The sequence below is a fragment of the Astyanax mexicanus genome, chromosome 6, assembly GCF_023375975.1.
Source record: "Astyanax mexicanus isolate ESR-SI-001 chromosome 6, AstMex3_surface, whole genome shotgun sequence".
In the NCBI taxonomy this organism is placed as follows: domain Eukaryota; kingdom Metazoa; phylum Chordata; class Actinopteri; order Characiformes; family Acestrorhamphidae; genus Astyanax; species Astyanax mexicanus.
The window spans coordinates 41,964,616-41,986,381 of record NC_064413.1 but is presented as its reverse complement, the minus strand read 5'-3'; the positions used below and the strand labels follow the sequence as shown (position 1 = coordinate 41,986,381).

General features: G+C 38.8%; 1 protein-coding gene across 1 annotated transcript; it reads right to left on the bottom strand.

Moving 5' to 3' along the window:
• Positions 1-830: 830 nt before the first annotated feature.
• Positions 831-21,111, bottom strand: LOC103037789 (gonadotropin-releasing hormone II receptor). The gene is made up of 4 exons (XM_007237737.4): positions 20,875-21,111; positions 10,513-11,068; positions 3,486-3,687; positions 831-2,299 (listed from the first exon to the last, which is right to left on the bottom strand). The coding sequence occupies exons 2-4, from the start codon at positions 11,041-11,043 to the stop codon at positions 1,902-1,904; spliced, it is 1,131 nt and encodes a 376-aa protein (XP_007237799.2). The 5' UTR covers positions 11,044-11,068; positions 20,875-21,111; the 3' UTR covers positions 831-1,901.
• Between the last annotated feature and the right edge of the window lie 655 nt (positions 21,112-21,766).

Genomic DNA, 21,766 nt, shown 5'->3' with positions numbered 1-21,766 from the left:
CGACCTTTAACTGCTGCCTCTGATGATCCCAGTGACCTAGAGGTTTTGACTCCTAATCATCTTCTGTTAATGAAAAGGCAACCAGCTCTTCCACCTGGCGTGTTCAACAGGGATGACATCTACTCTCGTAGAAGATGGAGACAAATACAATATATGGCTAACCTTTTTTGGACAAGATGGACCCAGGAATACCTACCCTTGCTGCAGGAGCGACAGAAGTGGCACTCCCACAAAAGAAATTTCACTCTTGGAGACCTTGTTCTCATTGTGGACAATGCTGCCCCAAGGAATGCCTGGTTGACTGGAAGAATTCGGAAGACCTACCCAGACTCAAGAGGAGTGGTCAGACGGGTTCAAGTTCAAACCAAATCTAGCCTATTAGAAAGGCCTATTAACAAACTCTGTCTTTTGCAGGAAGCAGGATGAGTCAAGTAAGGATAGCAGATGGGCTCATACACAGAACTTTGATTAATAGATTAAGTTACTATGTACAGTAGATGTTAAATTGTTATGAATATGGCTCTATTAGTAAGTTTATAATTGTTTTTGCATCCTGCCAATACAATTAGGGGCCGGAGTGTTAGAGCCATAAATAAGATTTTATATTTGTTTTATTTGTTTTTGAGTATTTTGTAATATTTGTATTATTGACCGTGCTTACTGTGTTTGGAATTATTGAAAGGAAACTGTACAAAAGAAGATTTTTGATTTACATTTTTCTTATATAAAGACTCTTTTTTTGTTGAACTCACAGTTTCACGCGTCCATTACTTTTCTGAGTGCTCTTAAATCCTGAATGACACAGATACTGGATCTGCTGCCATAACACGCCAGAAATTTACCTGAACACCCCTCACTTTGAGACCGCAACACCCATCGTCAATATATTCACAAGCTTCTTGCTATTTAAGACAGAGACAGGTGCAAGTTGTGAAAATAGACTCTTGGCGGGATGTAAGATGTGCCCGAACATCTTCATCCCAGATAGTGAGCTTTTTTTTATTTGAATCGTAAAGGTGTTTAAAACATCTGCACAGTACTATACATTAGAGGCATCATTAACAGGTTGTCAGAAACAGTGTTACTGAATTACACTAATCATTGTGTTTAGTATTACACTGATCAGGTTATACTGGCCACATATTATTCAAGTATACCTACAGTGCTACAAAAAAGCCAGGCACATCAAGCTCACAGTGCTTTTAATACTGCAAGTGTACTGGTGGCCCTCCGAAGGCCGTGCCGTTAATATAAACTCACACAAAACTTCACACTAAGCCATTTTCAATGCAGCGCCGTATGAAATCAGATTCTTTCAAAATTGCCAAACAAGCTAATGCCCACAATCTGTCGCTGCTGGAGTGCTGTGCTGGCTTATACAGCCTTTATCCCTGCTAATCAGTCGCTGCGCTCTCTGTGCACACCGTCTGAGGATATTAAGCTGCAGATACTGGGGCAGCTCATCTGAGCACAGCGGTTGTGATCATTCCTGCAGGTCAGGCAGGAGTGTGGTGACCTTCAGGCTTGAAAACGAGAACAGTGTGTGATTTAATGAGGAGTATTGAGGCTCAACTTATTCATGCAGACGTGAAGACCACTCTGCAAGAGTGCGCCATTACCACAGCAACATTTTCCATGCGTACTCCAGGCAGCGGCACGTAGGCTGCTGCAACCGATGGACATAATGGTGCATGAACATCAATAACAGCATGACTGCATTTCTAGTGCTTGAAACATGTTCCTCACATTGCTTAGGAGAGCTGATAAGGTCTTGTAGGAAAGCAGGGAGTCATTAGCTTCCTTTGAACCCTCCATGCACTTCACCATCAGGTTCTGTATGCACTTCAGCCTGAGGGTCTGTACAGCGCTCCAGAAGGTCATCCTTGTCCACATGTATCTCTTTACCCCTCAGCCCCTTTAATGCTGGGTGGGTCAGACTCCTGCTCCCCGCTGTGTGGACCCTGACGGCCGGACAGTCGCTCCAGAGAGCGAGGAGAGTCCCCCGTCCGCCGGCAGCCCCAGTATCGAGCCAGGTCAGCGCGGAAGGAAGGCGTGTACAGGCCGTAGATGACCGGGTCACAGCAGGTGTTCAGGTTGCCAAAGACAAACAGCAGGTGGTGGACGTACTCAGGAGTAACCTTTAGCATCTCCGGCTGGAACCAGTACCAGATCCCCAACAGGTAATATGGAGTCCAGCACACTATGAAGGACATGACGATGATGATGGTCATCTTCAGCGTCTTCATCCGCGCTTTGGGGATCATATCAGTTCGACTGCGTCGGAGGCACGATTCACCAGCTGCACAGAGAAACCATCACAAATAATCACAGTGAACTTTAATGACTTTTATTATTTAATTCTACTAACTTAACCGTTTTCTAACCTCCCTTTAAGAGCCATTTACAATTGTTATGTAAGAAGTCGGCCTGTGCTGCCAGCCGCCAACAGAGGGTGATGGCAAGCAGACACGGTTACCCAAGAAAACTCAAAATCCCAGAATTCCAAGAGGTAATCAATGAATCAATGCAAACAAGGAGCACCTGTTGAAACCTGTATATAAGACCAAATAAGCAGCAAACCTTTCTAACTATTTTGTTTAGGAGAGACTGGTGAGGTATACTGTGACTGAGAAAAAAGGCAAATAAAGCTAAACAACAGAAAAGAAAGCAAAGAAAAAAGAGAAGAAGGACACACTTTTACACACATTTACAAACGTTCTTCCAGAGTTGCTTATTTCAGTTCCCTCTTCTTTTAGAGAGGCCTGTTTGTGAAGCTGTATAAGTTGTTCAGTTAGTTCTACCTGTGCTTTGTTTGAGCCACACCATCTTGGCATCTCCTTTGTTTGACTTTCCCGCATTTTTTCTCATTTCTCAAAGGGGTGTAAATTCCAGCTGTCACCTTGTCAGTGGTGAAGTGATTGGCTGTTTGCCTACTACTGATAAGGCTGCTGGTTTAGACCCTGTTTGGATTAAGTTGCCCAATGTTGTTCAAAAGACGTGACCTTTAAAATCACTAGTACTTAAGATAATAACAGTACTCCTTTATAAAAAAAATGAAGTGTTAATGGTGCCACAATCTAAAATTTGGTCCAACCAAAAGAGGTGGTCTTGGTCTGGATCAACAGAACCATGGATCAGTTTCTCCAGCAGTATGGACACAATATATTACGCTTATGATTGTTGTATCTACTGTAATTGTAGATTAGCTCTTATTTTTAAAACACAAATTATTAATAATTAATAGTTATTTGAGGAACTTAAAAAGAATCGAATTCATAAGTCTGTTGATTTCAGTAGAAACATCAAATGAGACATCATTGGCATCATTTTGCTGCATTTGCTTTGGTAAAAGAATGGAACAAAAGTGGAGTGTTGGATCATCCACATGATTTACAACCATGCCGCCCCATGGTACACTAAAAACAAAAGAAATACTGAATGGTGTCCAGAAAGCAGTAGACCATGTTCATGAGAAATGAGGCTACCTTTATTTTTGTGCTCCTGCCGGTTGATCTCGATGAGGATGTGCGTGTAACAGCAGCTCATGACCAGCAGCGGGATGACGTACAGCGTGACGAAGTGGAACATGTTGTAGACGGTCTCCTGCCACCTTTCACGGAAACTGCCATGGGTCACACACTGAGTGAAGTCCACACGCTCTGCTTTGATTGTTCTGAAGATGAAGAGCTGCAGGTGTGAGAGAGGTAGAATAAAAAGGTTTCAGAAGGGCAGAAACCTCTTTTTTTACACAGATTCTGGTATAATTATTAATATTAAAGTTTTAAGTACAGTTATTAAGCACAGAGAAAAATATTCATTTGTAGATATTCATTAAGAAAGGCAGAGAATGTGAATGCCATTCTGTGTGTGGGTGTTTTTAAAACCTTTCCATTTGTCCGTAATGCATTTGCCAATTAAATTAATAGCAGAGAATGTTAATGCTGCTGGCACGCTGGTCCATACGCTTTCACTCACTCCTACTCATCCCATCTGATGCTCAATGCAGTGCCTCAACTGTTCCAGATTCTTTTTTTTTTCACACAAATGATTGACACAATCATTTGTGTTTACTCTTTTCATTTTGGCTCATTTGATAGTCTGAATTAGACCATGTTTTAAAAATAGGAAAACATTAAAGCAACATTATGCAGAATAACTGTGTTAGAATAAGTGTGTTAGTCCATTGACTTGTAACAGGTAGTGTAGCATCTCTAGCACTGCCACTCTGAGCTTGGCACGCTGAAGCCGGAAAAACAACATTCAATGTGTAAAATTTTGTAATAATACTCTAACGCATCAGTTCACATGATTCTATCCATAGCCTTAAGTGATGGTTCTTCTCTGCTTATCAACAAATACATGTGTAAAGTGAGTCCTTTAGTTCTCAAAGTGGGAATTACATCTTTCTAACCGTAAGGGGAGCAAATAATGCTGTTAAGGAAAACAGTTTAAACAGTTGTTTTAGAAACATTTATCAGATTTTAGTCATGTTAAAAGTTGAGTTAATAGTTGTTTGAGACATGTCTCTATTATACTACACTGTGATGGAGCTACAGTAGTTTTGATCTTTTTTTTTTTTAATTGCTCAGGCTCTGGCTTATTCCAGGAGTGCCAGTGAACTCCAGCTTTGGGGTCTGGCCACACTAGTTCAATATGGTCCATTTATTTCAGTTCATAATCAATTTTCTTTATTGTAAAACACTGCAGTATAGCTGTGGCAGAGTGCTTTATGTTGTTTCTCTGCTGAAAGCGAAACTTTCTCCCCAGTCTGTGCTTTCTGCCAGAACTGAGCAGTTTTTAGTGTCCCAATAAAAGTGTGTTTCTACCAGCAAATACCACAGCTGGGATAATGCTGCACTTAATGGTAGTATCCAGAACAAAATGTTCCAGATTAGATTCATCAGTGTATGAAACTGTGATTGCCAGTGCTGCACCGCAATACTCCAGCAGGGGAGCTGGGCAAAGGAGGGGATGGGGACAAATCAGTGGATTTGGGTCCCAAAAACTCCAATTCATCAGTGCCAACCAGCCACACCTGTGCAGCATGGTATAAAAACACAGCCCAAAAGCCTTGCACTTTGTTGCACCTTTGCAGAGGGGTAACCAGTTACAGAACGTATCAGAAAAGAAAAAGAAAAAAAGACAATACAAGAATGGATCCAAGGGGGTGTTTACAAAGTAAAGAAAGAGAGAGAATTTTAAGTTTGGTTTCTTTTGATCTGAAGACTGCTTTTTGTTTGTATATGTATATGTTCTATTTCCCGCCTTTTTCTACACCTCTTTTAAGTCATTTTCCTCCCACTCTGGGGGCCACTCACCAGTGCCAGTGCTGTAAACTAGCCAAAACCTATAGGTTATCTTCTTTTTTTTTTTTTACTTAAACCCACCATAACCACCATAACCCACCCACGTGACCACGTGGTGTCTTAGTGGTTAGCATGTTCGCCTGCCAGCACTGGGGTCTTGGGTTCAAGTCCCTATCTGAGTGGAGTTTCCATGTTCTCTGTGTGTCTGCGTGGGTTTCCTCCGGGGACTCCCACAGTCCAAAAACATAGAGATCAGATAAAATTGGATATTCTAAATTGATTTGGATAGGTGTGTATAAAATGTATGCATGACTGTGCCCAGATATGGATTGGCACTCTGTCCTGGGTAAATGCTGCTGTGCCCGATGCAGTCCTCCAGGTGGACAATTGTTTCCGATTTAGAGTACATTGTGCGCTATTGGCTGCTGCTTCCCACCAGTGTGTGGATAAGTGCTCAGTATGAATGGTTTTGTGTAAAACGTGTAAATATAAAGTGTTCTTGGGTTCTACAAAGGCACTATATAAGTGTAACTTGTGTGTAATTTTTTCATAAAGGAAAAATCAGTAGATGTGTCCCAATTCAGGTGCTGCATCCTTTAAAGGCTTCATTTGAAGTTTGTCTGTATCATAGTGGTGCGACTAGGCTGTCCCATTTCAACAGCTCCTTCATTTGCAACCAACAAGTGCATTCTTCTTTTCCACCACAATGAATAACTCAACAGATGGATCTTTTGCCAGCATATCATGTCTGGCAGCATCAGCAGGAAAGTGAACAGTTACGCCTTTGAAGACTAAGGCCTTTGAAGGAAGCAGCCTCTGATTAACAGGGTTGTAAACAGGCTTGTAAGACTGCATTTGAGCACTCTTTTCACTTCAACCAGAATCACTTATTTATCATATTTTTGCACTATAAGGCACACTTAAAATGGTTTAATTTCCCCAAATATCGTCAGTGCATCTTATAATCCAGTGTGCCTTATGCATTTTTTTTTTACTAGTCACTTGACTGAAGTACAGTGTTATACAGGAGAGACTGGAGCAGTATTCGCATTAGCTGCTAACAGCAGCGCTAGCTCTTTTGATGAGTATATTGGCTTAAGCCTTTAGCCTGCGTGTTTACTGTGTTTATAACAAGCTATGTGGGACAAACCGCTAGCTGATAGTGCTCTGGTTTACTGGAACACTCAGGGCTCCTCAGAGTAGCACTGCTGCTAACCACGCTGTTGAAAACATTGGAAATCTACGCTTACTGTAAATAAATCGGTGTAGTGACTATTGTCAGTTAAAATGTGCCTTATAATTATGCGCATGTATGAAAATATACCAGAAAATAGAAGTTAATTGATAGTGCGCCTTATTATACGGTGCACCTTATAGTCTGTAAAATACGGTACTATTTTTACGCAAAGGAATGATTGAGAATGCTCAATAAATCCAAATGATGTTCAACACTAGTGCTAATATTCAACACTATTGTAAAGTACAAATCTTATAAAATAACTGTTATAGTAATTAAAACATTAAATCTTAAAATGCATCATTTAAATTTGCTTAATTATTTTATATCTAAAAATAATTGATTAAAAATTGGTGATGTTTATACTTTTCAGCACATTAAGTCTGCCATCACTGGTTCACACAGATCTTTTTTCACACCCTTCACCAGTGTTAATGCCTGCCTGTGCTGTGGTCCACTTGTATTCACCCCCCTGTATGCGGCACCATCTCACCCCACCCCTAAGTGTCCTGCTGCAGTGGGTGAATATTAGATTAGAATGAAAGCGCCAGAGGCACTGGAGGTGTCCTATCCAATCATAGGCCATCTACAGGTGTGAATATAAAACACCCAGCTAAGCCTGCTGTCTCCTCATCTCTATTTATAACACTCCCTAATCTTCTATCATTCATAAATCTATGGATGGGCACAGTATGGCTGACACACACACACACACACAGCTGTTCTGATACATACTGTACATGCCTGTAATTTTCATCACTTCATTTATGTCCTGCTCTATCATTATCCATTGTTGTCTTGACACAGGATAATTATCATATGATGGGGGAGTTAAATGTGTGTTTAAGGGGTGGAGAAGTTATAGTGGGCAGATTTACTGTCTGCTGTGTCACATGGTCATCATTAAACCCACACATAAAATTATCATTAAAATCTTCCATCAGTTCTTTCAAGCCTCAACAACTATCACAATAAGTTTTAGTCCTGTGGTCTTTTCTTTTTTAGGGCCCAAATTCTACATTTTTCTTATATGTAAATATACATTTCCTGATGGTCCACATTATGAAAAATTACTATGAAACATTGTGTAGTTTTATGTATCAGATAGGTCTGTAACTGATTAATATATGGGAATATTCTAACCTCTCATTATTCCATAGATTTAAACTGACTCTTTATGTCATTGTATGTTTAATCCAGACTTATATAAATTACCTTTCTTGTAATCAGAACAAATTACACTACCATTATAACAGTAATGAATACTGAAGTCATTCAGACTATAAGGGAACGCATAAGGAATCATGTAGTAAACCTTAAAAGTGTTAAACCTAAATTTAGGTGGTTATTTTCTGGGGTGCTGTTTACTTCCGGTTTGAGGCTGAGGCTGGTAACTCTGATACATTTTTTGGGGTGGTCCTGATGAGAGCCAGTTTCATCATTCTATTTTTGATGCTCTTTGCTCTTTGCGGTGCTCTTGAAACTAGGAAAGCGAGGACTGTTATTTGTGTGACAATGTGAACGACAAAAACACACTTAATCCAACTAACATTTTAATTTCAATTTGGATCACTTCAAAATGTGGTATTAAAATCTGGCTCATATCTGATTCAGGCCAATGTGACTCTGTGAACTGCCAGATCAGAATTCTTGTAGTTTTAGCAGCTCTTCAACCACCCCTTCTGTGTTTTGAATGCTTGTTTCTGCCACTTCAATTCCTTGTTTGGCCTCTTCTATTCTTTTGTTAGATTTGTTTAGTTCATTTGTTATGTCTCGTAATCACAGACTGTTGTCCTGACTAAACTCTTAGCTTGTTTAATATTTTAATATTTAATATCATGAGCAGATGGGGAAAATGAACAACAGCAATGAGTGAGGGTTTCAGTAGTCGCATAACAAGCTCAAACATAACAGACCTCAAAAACAAGTATGTTTTTAGAAATGAAGGACACAAACTAAAGAAGTGGGCCTGACCAAATAATGAGCATGAATGCATGAACTCTATAATAACCAAAGCTGGAAGGCACTGGAACTACTTGATAGTTCCTGTTATGCTGGTAAAGAAGAAACCGAAACTTCACATGAAGCATTTTTCTTTTGCACATGCACAAAATATCAGAAAAATGTCTGATATGGGTAACAATAAAAAGATAGTATAAAAGCCTAAAACATTTTGTGACAAAAGCCTTTAGTGACCTTAATTAAGAACTGCTTCATTTTATTTGAATATTGAACTTTAAACTTCAGGAGATTCTGTTATCAGGAGGTCATTAATGAAGCAAGAGCTAGCATATGTAACAGCAGGAGCAGATGTACACACTGGTAGGGGGTACTTGAAAAAGCTGGAGGTACTTATTCAGACTTTATTCATTTAATCTATTCATTTATTCATCTATTCAGTCTTAATTCAGCTCTTCAGCACTGTGTTAAAGAGGGTTTGTGATTAGGGTTGTGCTGTACAAGAATAATAAGGATAGTTCACTGAATATTTTAGTTTTCTGGCAATGTTTGAAGCTTTATATGAACTCTGTCACCACAGAATTATTATTTTTTTCATATGTTATGAAAAATGCAAAAATCCATTATAAAAGACCTTTCTCATTTGTTAATGGCTCTTGATATTTTTTATTATTCCTCCTTTTTTATTTTAAATGAACTGTTTGAAGAAATGAAGGAAAAGAGCAATAAGAGTTGAATAACATAATAAACAAAAAAAGAAGGCATTATAAACAGAAGCATTTTGGATTATTCATGTTAAATAATTGGAATGAGAATTAAATTTGTGATTTAATGTGAAAACATAAATATAAACAGGGAAAATGGGACCGAACATTTGTAAAACCAAACATTTCTAATTTAAATTCTGCATGTCCACAATGGGCTTTGCTTGCTATCAGCAGCCGGAGTCCGAGAGACCAAAATTGGCCTTTCGCTCTTTCTGGGATGATTTAATGGCATTTCCTCTTCACATTCCTCCTAGTGTGATATTGGGCGGCACAGGCATCTGTTGCTGATATATTGGAACTGAGGCTCCAGCGCTTTCCCAGAGCACATTGGCTGTCTAGGGATGCTGCACTAGGCAGCAGTTAGAAATAGGAGCAGTGGCTGACGTTGCCTGAGCTTGTCCTCATTAGGGATGCAGTGAACTGACGTTAGGATTGGATATTGGTCCCGATGTTAGCAAGATTGTGGGAGTTCATATAAATGCAGATTGAGTATTTGGGTAATTGGCCTTCCCATTTGTGTACAAAATTGGGTAGAATTAGAAATAGAGTATTTTAAAAAATGTGCAGTGGTGTAATTGATCAGAATATTTATGGTTCAGATCAGACTACAGCTTTTTACAGTCATGAGTGTATTTTTCGTTGTTTATATGTGAAAACGACAAATCAGAGGAAACAGTGATTTAATCAGACAAAGACCATTTTAAGTTTGTTTTTTTGAGTTTCAAAGATCTCTGGGCTAGCTGTTCTAATTCTTTTTTGGGTAGGCAGGCATGTTGATAACATCATTATTATTAATGATAATAATTATTAATAATAATAATAATAATAATAATAATAATAATAATAATAATAATAATTATTATTATTATTATTATTATTATTATTATTTTTTTTTTTTTAATCATTACCACCCAAAGTGTACAGTGCAGTGAGTAGTAATGATTGTGGCCGGCGATGTCTGGCTAGAACTGTCCATGTAAACAGATTCAAAGCGGCATAATAATTCACATCCACATTTAATTCACATTCAGCTGTGCTGGAGTTTTGTGGACAGGCTGACATGTTGATGACTTTGATTTAATATATCTTTATCCCTGTCTGCTGGTGCATGGCGATGTAATCAAAACTTGTATGACGTTTGAGAGGATGGTGAAGTGATTAGATTTTAATGTAAGCTCTCGTAAATAATGTAAATTTTGATTACAGGTTGATATAAATGCCTGTGAGAGGTGCTTAAACTCACCTGCGGCGAGCCGAGCAGCAGGCTGAGGCTCCAGGCCAGAATCAGCATCCTCCTGTTGCGCCGGTGGGCGTTGAGTGAGTCGAGGGGGTGCAGGATGGCGTGGTGTCTGTCCAGGCTGATCACTACCAGGATGAAGGCCGACGCCTGCATGGCGAACAGCTTCAGAAAGCTGAGCAGCTTGCAGAGGCCGTCACCACCGTACCACTGCACCGTCACGTTCCACACCATGTCCAGCGGCATCACGATGAAGGTCATCATGAGGTCAGCCACCACCAGGCTTATGATGAGTGGCCTCAGGTGAGAGGCCAGGCGTCGGCCCCGCCCCCGTGATACGCTGATGAGCAGAGCCAGGTTACTGACCGCTGCAAAGAGGAACAGCACCAGCGTGGCAGCGACACGGAACTGGGCCGCCCGTGTGAAGGCAGGTGCCTCCCATTCGGCCAAGGGGGGGAAGAGGGAGGAGTTGGAGACATCCTGAGGAGGGTCAGTGTCCGGCTGTGGGGATAAGAGGATGGATCTGTTCCTCGACATCCAGTTTACGCAGAGAGTCCACAGTCTGTGAAAGGGAAAAAGCAGTTTTACTTTTAATTAATTATTTTTTGGCTTCATATGATTTTTCGAATATATTTACATGTATGTAAAAAGGACACATCATGAAAGACATTACCATCCACAGTGGACAGTGCAGTGGGTCATAATGATCATGACTAGCAGTGTCTGTTTAAAACTGTTCATTCAAACAGACCAGTGACTCTATGACTAGGAGAGGGGAATCTCAGAGCATCTCACAATATGATATCATGATACGTTGCCCACAATAATGATGTCATGATACTGTGATTCTGTAATACTCAAGACAATGTAATGAAGTAATGAAGCAGTACATGTAGTCAAAAGTCAAACTCCGAGTGGTCCAGCAGACTAAGGCGCTGCCACTATGATCAGGAGATCGCCGATTCAAATCCTGTTCATGTACCTTGCCATCAGCTACCGGAGCCCTGAAAGAGCACAAGTGGCCTTGCTCTCTCTGGGTGGGTAGATGGCGCTCTTTCCCCACATCGCATCAAAGGGTGATGTCTGTAGCACAAGGTGTCTGTGAGTCGCTGAGCTTTCCTCCGAGCGCACTGTGATGCTACTCAGCAATGCTGCATCAACAGCAGTTCAAAAAGAGAAATTAAGAGTCTCGAGAAATTTAGAATCTCGTTCTTATGAACTCTCCCTTTCTCCAGCAAGGCCCAACGCTAGGAGGATGCAGATCACCAGCACATGCCTCCTCTGATACATGTGAAACCAGCCACTGCCTCTTTTTAAACTGCCGCTGATGCAGGATGCAAGCAGTGATGCGAGGGCACTAGGACTAATGTGGGGAAGAAATGGCATCAACCCACCAATAAGCTGGTCCAGTTCTGCTTTCTCAGACTCTGGCTGCTGATGGCAAGCAGTATTATCCAGGATTCAAACCAGGGAAACTCATAACATAGTGCACGCCAGAGAGTGTTGGTTTTTCACCACAATGCTGATCCTTTTATCATCTGTTTTTGTATAAAGGCTCATGATGGCCAGCCTCAAGCTTGTCCGAAAGTCTAAACCATCTTATAAAGTGTTTTTACATTGCAGACAAACTGGATCATGGTTCAGTACTGTAGATCTGGACCAAGACCACTTCTTTTCATTGGACCAAATTCTGGTTCTTTGTTTCAGACTATGGTTGGTATTTTAATTTGGACCAAACTGAATACTCTGAAGGTTTTGGACCAAAAAGGCATGTGTGAAAGCACCCTAATTTTTGTGAAAAATACAAAGTTACAGGTACATTGGTTAGTTCAATATAAAAGCCTTTAATTTAGGCATGTTTTAAATTAGGTAATGCTACTCTGCAGTTTGTTACACCCCACACCATTACACACTGAGTGAATAATCGCTGTTGAATCGACACTGCCGTCACATACATTTCACCATTGATTCATTGGCCAAATGCCTGCTGAAGCTGATCCAGTCAATAAATCTCTTCTGATGCATTAATTAGCTGCAGGGCTTGTAGCGGATTCTGGCTGGAATGAACAGAACTCTGTAGAAGAGATCTGTAGAAGGATGGTTGCTGACTATGCTTAATAATCCAATCTAACAAAACCTAAACACTTTATAAATTCACAGCACTATTAATATGTAAACTACAGGAGAGAAAATACAGATAGACTGTGGTGTCTTACTGAGAAACAGCAGCATCTCTCTGAATTATTAGTGCCAATTTATTACCCAGCTACTGTCCCTCCCAATCTACAAATCTCCTGACTAAACTTTTCCAGACAGTAATTACTGAGGCTGTATCTCACTGCCATTAATCTGAGCCTGCTTCTCAGTAAATCTGAAATACTCCTACTCCCAATTACACGAGAGAGAGAGAGAGAGAGAAACAGAGAGTGAGAGAGAAAGAGAGAGTGAAATGGAGCTGTAATATCATTTCTGCTGAAGAGCAGGAGCCTCATTTGGGATTTCTCAACACCTTTAGAAGAGAAATGTGACTCACAGAGGCACAGAAAGTGAGCGATGAGCTAATATTTCTATTAGTTTGAGTAAAAGTAGAGTGTTTTAGCATTACATTAGAGGAAACCTTATCCCCAGGATAAGCATAAGAGTTTCATAAAAGTAAATGTCATGGTGCGTCTTTATTTACAAAATTCTCCCTCTAATAAATGCAGATGAGCTCAGGCTTAGATCAGCAGTAGTAGATCTAGATAGAGCAAAGATTACAATCACACTCAGATATCTGGTTAACCTTTTAAGGCATGGCCAGTTAAAAATCTAGCATTTCAGTCAAGCATGTTTGTAAGATTTAAGACTGTTTTGCACTGTTTAGTCCAGTTCTTCCTGTTTTTAAAGCTTGGTGTGCTTCATTTGGGCAGGTGTGAAAACTAATCACACTTGGATATGGACCAAAACAGCCACCCTTATAAGGAGGTGGTCTCAGACTTGTCCCAAATGATCTCTAGAGGTATATGGTAACGATCCTGCGAGTTTGAGCAGAGTAGCTCCCGTTGCCAGGTGTTCTTTGCATGTAAGCTGGTATATTGCCCAGATATTATTACTGCCATGCACAAATGCCATCTCTGCTATTATCCATCCATGTTTAATTGCAATGAAATACGCACTACACCAGAGCACAGCACCTTCTTCCTGTATTTACTTTCCTGCTCCCTTCCCATACAGATCTGACCAATACATTTTGTGTAAAAACAAAATAAACCAGAGGGAACTAAAAAAACATAACTTTAAAAATGAACTTTAGGTTTACACCCTCAAAGAGAATATCAATATGATGAAAGGCTGTAGCGTTGTCTACTAAAAGCCAGACATAGAAAGATTTAAATACTTTTAGTCCTCTAAAGTAGCAGCTCTAAAACCATTCCCTATAGGAACCGAAAGACAGAAAGAGGTCCATATTTTTGCTCTAACCATATTTTTGCTCTAAGTTGTGAGTTGGGTTGAAAAAATTAAAATGACAGCACGAATGGATCTTTGAGTAGAGGGTTCCCTAGAGCATGAAAATGTAAACTTACAAACCTTTTTTAAAATTTAAAGAGTTAAAGGGGAACTCCGGTGTAAAGTGGTGTAGTAAAACATGATAAAAAAGTATTTATCTTTGATGAATAGCACACCGTTCTCCCACAGCGTTCCAAGATAGACATTTTAACAGTTTGTCCAAACACCCTTCAGACTGGGTCACATGGGGCATAATTTGCCCCGATAAAACATTTTTACACCATTATCTATGTATATATATCTATGTATATTTATGTCTGTTATTGTCTGTTCAGTAATGGTGGCGCACAGAGCTGAAGCTTGAGTTTTTAATAAGGTTCTTGTGCACTTTTTAAGTTATTAATGCCTCATTTTAAATGTCAGGGCTCTCTGGATTCTAGCAAGAAGGTGTGGAGCTACTTTGAGCCTAGCGATGAATAACGATGGAAAAGGCAATTTATCAGGGCAATTTATGCACTGTGTCACCCAGTCTGAAAGGTGTTTGGACAAACTGTTAAAATTTCTGGATTTTGGAACACTGTGGGAACACATAGGTGTGCTATTCATCAAAGGTCCACCAAAAGTCCATTTTACACCGGAGTTCTCCTTTAAGTTTCTAGAAAGAGATCTAGGCTTTTTTTCCTCTTTATAAAAGAACCAATAATATTTTTTGTATGGCATTCCTCAACAGCGTTGATTTTTTTTTTGATGTAGGAAGTGTAATTGCACTATTTGCTGAATGATCAGGTCTCTGAGAGAGATGAGACTTCGGTTGTTAAAATTACTCAGTGCTCTGCCAAATCTCCACCAGTGTAATCACTTCACCATGCACAACAAATCCATAAATCCATTCAATCAAAATGCATTCAATAATGGTGACCTGCTTTGGCCAGTAACATTTATTGATTATTGAAACTCAACGAATTAAACTGATTATCTTTTAAGGAAGTGTATGTATGGAGTGTATTGCACAAAAAAGACAATGCTACAGGTGCAATATCACTGATCTACAGGCCTGAGAGATTCCAGCTGAAAAGCAGTTTTAATCTCTTTACATAGTTTATTTTAAAGCTATTTATTTAAAATAGTTTATTTTAAATGTTGCTTATAAATCTAAATGATGAATAATAATTCATTTTTAGTGAAACTGTAAGTGCTAAATAAAAGTGTTATGACCTTGGGCAACACTACATTTCTACTGCAAGCTTATAAAAGCTATTTGGTAAGCATGTAGTTATCACTATGAGTGAAAGCTAGATTGGTATGTAAATAATGTGTTTTTACCAATTTATTGTCTTTATTGTCGCCTAGCTTTGCCAAACATTCACACAAAGCAATCCAGACTGTTCTTGTACCTAGATCCCCAATGACCGAATAACCTCTATTTTCTGTAAATAAAGGCTCTAAATGACAAAAGTTTTATTTGGAATTTGGGAGAAATGTTGTCAGTAGTTTATAGAATAAAACAATAATGTTAATTTTACTCAAATGTACCGATAAATAGCAAAATCAGATAAACTGTTCTTTTAATTTTTTCTAGAAGTGTATGTCCTCTATTGCTAAATATACATTATTTTTTGTAAGTCACTTTGGATAAAAGCTTGCACTAAATGTAATGTAATGTGATGTAATTTAAGGATGTACAAAGTATTAGTACACCATGATGTTTCAATGTCACAATTAATTCCGATTGATTCTTATTCAGTGACAAGTCATAGGATGAGAACTAAATTATTATGATAACACTTTGTGACAAAATTACATAATGCTCTCCTATGACTTTTGGTGTGTCAGTACTTGGGTTGTGCCATATGGTATCGCACGCAATAATATCGCCCAAATTTATGATTATCGTTGTTGCAAAAAACTACCCTGAAATATTGTGATATTTTTGGGCCATATGGGCACAACTTCTTTGTTTTTGTAACACAAGGAAAGTTCACACTGTTCTTATTACCCTTTAAATATCTACTTGTTAATTATATCTGTCCACTATAATTTATTTGACTTCAATCCTAAATGTATGGAGTGCATTTTTAGTATTGTGACAAGTTGGATCTCAATCAGGTGTGTGTAATATCATATAGTATGTCATAATATTGTAGTGATCGTCACAGGGTGTTTATGTGCGTAAGCCTATAGTGTGCCTGTAGGGGTGGGGTTATGCTAATTCGGGGCCAGCAGGGCATTACGGGGGTGTGTTGTGGGTGTGTTAGGGGGACCCACCATCTCTGGGGATGTTAGCCAGTTTAGCCACCTGGGTTTTTTTTTTGGCTGTGTGAGCGGTTCGGGTTTCACTCTCCAAGCACTTGTAAGAGCTGTAAGTGAGCAGTACCCTGTTAAATAAAGAGTTTCCTGCTTCTTCATCTCCCTGCCGGTCGTTACAATATGTAGCGTAATATTCATTTTGTTGCAGTAGAGTGTTTTTGAAATCTATTTCTAATTAAATGTTTTGTTATATTCCCCCCCCAAAAAAACTTGAAATATTGTAATATTATTTTAGAGCCATATTGCCAACCCCTAGTCAGTACAGCCCAATACTCAACAATAAATTTGCTTTTATTTTACCAAAGATTCGTAGTACTTTCAATCTGAGATTATTCGAAAGGTCCAAAAAATCTAAAAGACAATCACAATTTCATTATACTGTATCTGAATAAAATTGTGGTGCAATTTAAAATTTGTTCTCTAAAGAATCAGTAAGTTGGCTCTACTTGGTCCACTCACTTGCACTCGTTTATGTAAAGTAATAAAAAAAGGAAATGGGGAGTTCAGGCGGTGCTTCTAACAAAAGCACCATTTAAATGTTTTACTTATTAGTCATTCAAGGTTAATGAGGACCACTGCTGTTTTGCAGGAGCTTCTTCACAGAAATGAAGACACTTTAATGAGCTCAGCTCTGATCTCAGGCTGCTGGAAGGCTCAGTTAGTCCTGTTCTCTGTTTAATAAGACAGCTTTTCTGTAGAGTCACTTACCAGAAACCTGCGTAGAGGAACACCTCGTGGGGGATCTGACTAGCATTTGAATGCCAGGGGCGAAAGTCTTAATGCTCATGTAATGCTCGTAATTGTGTAATGGAGGTGAAAGAGAGTATCGACTACCATTCTGATTCATTTCCTGTGCTGTGAACTGTATCTCTCTCTCTCTCTCTTACTTTTTTCTCTCTCTCTGATGTGTGTTGTATACCCACCTGAGGCAGGCCGTCACTCAGCTTGATGAAGAGCTGATAGCAGTGACAGTGGAGCACAAAGACTGTCCTGGTGCTCTTTGTGTTCTACCCCTCAGTGCCTGACCTTCACTATTCCTCCACATCGTACACTGAAAGCCCAGCTTCACCACAGCTGAAGGCTGTACAGTAAGGAACAGTGAATTGGGCCCGATGCTTCAATCTAAACAACAATTCAAGACCCTGCCTTCCACTTATCCAGCTCTAAACCAGCTCAGTGCCTTCAAGGCTTCACAGTGAGTAACTGTACACAGTGTCCACAGTGTTGTGGAGCTGGCCTGCTGAGAAGTGACTGGGTAATTTAAAGTTAAATCCTAATCTGATTCATAAAAAAACTGGACACCCACCGAGCCCATGCCAAACATAACACATCAGGCCATTACACAATACGTACCCACAAGGGGTTTCTGCGCCTTAAGTGTGCAGAATGTTATTCAGTTATACTGCAATGTTCTTTTGCTAGCTTGCAGTGTGATTTGAAGAGCTAGAGTAAATAGAGAGGCAATTATGTAGGACTGTCACAATAATTACTTTTATCGATTTATCATACAATAAATAGACATTACCTCAATAATATATGATAATCGTGATATCGTCTGTTGTGCTTATTTGTATGTTTGTTCACATATATAACAGTGAACAATATTTTAGCCAATACTGCTTCAAAAACTGACCAATGTTTTAATAACTGTGACTTAACACTCAGTGTGAACAGCAATAAGAGAAGAAATAAGTATCATTCCCAAATTATGATCAATTCAAATTTCTGTTAGAATTATATCAGTCCTATTTAATGGTCTTAAAATGACAAATATCATGTATCGCAATACTTTCTAGGACGATATATCGTGCACAAAAGATTGTAATAGTGACAGGCCTACAATTATGTTTAAAAAATGTTTCGCTGTGAATAAGTAACTGATCATTTTAAATAGTGTTAACTCTCAATGATTTTCTATCAATTTGGTTGTATTGGCATGTCATCAAAAGCTGTCTGATTTGTTTAATTTAGCAGTGCTACAAAAGAAGCCATATATGCACAACCAGGCCAAAAAAAAAGATGCCACCAGGATTTAAGTAAGCAAATGATCTGGGGTTACTGCAGTTGGTCAGGTCTAGGTTCAGCAACAGTATGTGCTGAAAGAATGAGGTCAGCTGACTACCTGAATATACTGAATATACTGTAGACCAGGTTATTCCATCAATGGATATTTTTCTTTCCTGATGGCACAGCCATATTCCAAAATGACAATGCCAGGACCTTAACCCTTAACCCCATTGAGAATCTTTGGGATGTGCTGGAGAAGGCTTTGTGCAGTGGTCAGACTCTACCATCATCAATGCTGCAAGATCTTGGTTGAAAAAATAATAATACACTGGATTGAAATAAAAAAATTTTTGTGATATTGCAGAAGCTTATTGAAACAATGCCACAGCGAATGCGAACTGCAATCAAAGCTAAAGGCGGTCCAACGTAATATTAGTGTGTGTGACTTTTTTTTTTTTTACCTTTTTTTTGTCCAGACAGTGGTTCCCATGTTTAAATATTTGAATACTAATGAGTATCAGGTAGTAATAAACTAAACAATTAGTACATCTATTATTAATACTGGAAACAGAATATGGCTTATAATGTATCAGGAGACCTATTAGTTGAACTACCAGACCAGAAGACTATGTCAGGTTTCACTTCTGTCAGACAAGAACAGAAAGCTGAGGCTGCATTGGGCACAGACTAAAGATGGTGTAATGGTGCGGGGAGTGTTTACCCAATTTTACATGACGCACTTTAAACATGCATTTCTGGACAAGCTGAGAGCTGCAGAACTGGATTACACACTTCTAGCAAGCATGGACCTTTACCCAGTTCCATAGTTTAGTTATCAGCATACTAAGCTTGGAGTGTAAATGATAGAGATGATATTGTCACTGTTACACGTCAGTGGAGCATCACAATAATTTTAAAATAAGTTGATATTTCAAGATAAGAATGCTCCATAACGTTGCCTTAAGGTCATTACTGCAACTCGGCAAAGGTATGCACCTCAGAAAGAGACACAAATCCAGGTATGGATATGCTAGATTTTGATTATTAGAACAAAAACCTGTCTGAATTGAACAGGACCCATGGCATACAACCTCTGCACCAAATGGCTTTACCTCCCACCTGCCATTGAAAATTCCTCAGCTTTAAATACTCCTTTTAATTAAGGCAGCATGCCCTGTAGATGGAAGCAAGAATGTTTCTCTGGTGGCTCTGAGCTTAAGCACAACAGGAGTGGGGTCTATTTTCAGTAAGCCTTCTGCTGCAAAGCTCATGCCTGTGAGGGCGAAGGCTACAAATGTGGCTACGTGGCTCCTTACCAGTTTTCAACTGAACATTTACACTTTTCCCCCTATTACCCCCTATAATAAACCCTATAAAGACTTTTGGTTAATTGGCATTATTGGTTGACAAGATCAAGATCCATCAACAATAATCTAAGGTTTCATGTTCAACCTGTTTCTGACAGCACTGGGGAGCTATTAAATAAGTTATTATTTATTGTTATCATGTTTTAGCTGTTAAGTTTGTTATCAAAAAATCTATAGTTTGGACAGATTTTAATTATTAGTAATTAATTAATAAACCTGTAATTATTAGTAGAGCTAATTTTAGGTTCACAGGTGGTCCATGGCATAGAGCCTCTGCACCAAATGTACCATTAAGATTAAAGCGTGCAGCAGAAATCTGAGGTATCACATTCAAACTGTTCATCAAAATCTCAGATTCTCATATCTCTGATAAAGTTAAGCTAAAAACAGTTATTTGATTTATTACCATTTAATTCTAAATAGATTTTGAACATGGATGCTGTTAGGGTAATTATAGCCCCCAAATATTTGTTTACACCACCTAAATAAACATGTTTTTATTTCATATATAACTTGATTTTATTATATTTTTGTGTGAAAATAAATAAATGCAAAATCGAAAAACTATTGTTTCTTCTGCTGTCAAATGTCACTTTGTCCAAAAAATTGAGTAATTCAGGTTATTGAACTTCTGGATTGGCGCTACAGAACAAAGGCTATTTTTGATTGTACTGATCAATAATCTCAGTGTTTGAGTAGCGTATTTTTTACCTGCTGCCATTGCTACCACTATGTTTGCTTGATATGTATCTCTGTTAGAGGATGGATAGTAGTTAAGTCATATAATATCGGTACACAATACAAGCTTGCTGTTTTATTTTTTTTATTTTTTTTACAATAAGTCATGTGCTTGTAATCAGAAAAAACATATTTATTTAATGATTTATAGTAGGCTCACTCCTAAACCCATCAAGTTAAAACTTATTCCCCTATTTATAAACCTCTAGTAAACCTCTCCCAATCTTAAACCCAGTTTTGTGCTTTTTGTGCAAATCTAGCACACCTGTTTTAGTTAACTATCTAATTATGTAGCATTGAGTGCTGCAGAGAGAGCTAAATCAGAGAGCATGTGGAACCACCAGTCCCAACTAAGTTAATTATGAACACTTAAATCACACTAAAAACACATTCTTTATTTTCCTAAGAAACTCCAGCGATTGACTTTTTGACTGTAGAAAGAAAATAATAAAAGAAATCCTACCTCACACAATGTTGAGTTCACCTACTGAGAAGCTCCCCTCTGATCCTGAAGGTCCTTCAGCATCTTCTTCCTCAGAGAGACAGAGTCCAGTTCTGCTCCTCTCTCCATCCTAAACCACTGCACTGCATTATTCCTGCAGATGCAGAGGAGGATCACAGATCTGTCTGAAAGTCCAGAAGCAGAGAGAGGTGAGCTGTGACTGGTGTGTGTGCAAGTGATGATGTGTGTGTGTGGAGCTCAGGGCTGATTCTCAGATGATAAAACAGCAGCAGGGGGCGGAGCTCAGCTCTACAGCTCCACCCCTCTCTCAGCCTCCCAGCTTATTGGGCTCCTCCACAGGAGAAGCAACAGCAGAGCCTCTAAATGAGGGAAAATGGGAAGAGAGAACACACACAGACACATAGGTAAGCCCATGCTCAGATCTGAAGATCAAGTCTGATGTACTTCTTTTATAGATATTATTAGTAGCTTGTTTCATGTAAGACATTATTTAAGTTATTTAAGTTAATTTAGTTTAGTTCATTTTATTTAAAAAAGATTTAACTATAAAAAATAAAATAAAGTGACATTTTTATTTGTTTTGTCTAGTAAAATATGTTGATGGGATTTGCTTTTTTACACACATGAGATTTTAGCACTGTGATGATTAATTATGTCGTTATAAGAGGAAAAAAAACTTTTTTTTTTTTACAATATAATATGTAATATTAAAAAATTCTCCCATTGAACCCTTAGACCACTGCACTGATTTCTAGGTGTTCTAATGTGAATTCCAGCCAGACACCACCGGTCACATTCACTACTATTCACTGCACTGTCCACTGCTGAATTATATTATATTATATTTTCGTTGTACATACATGACATTGTGGGTGGAGGAACATTTAATGTC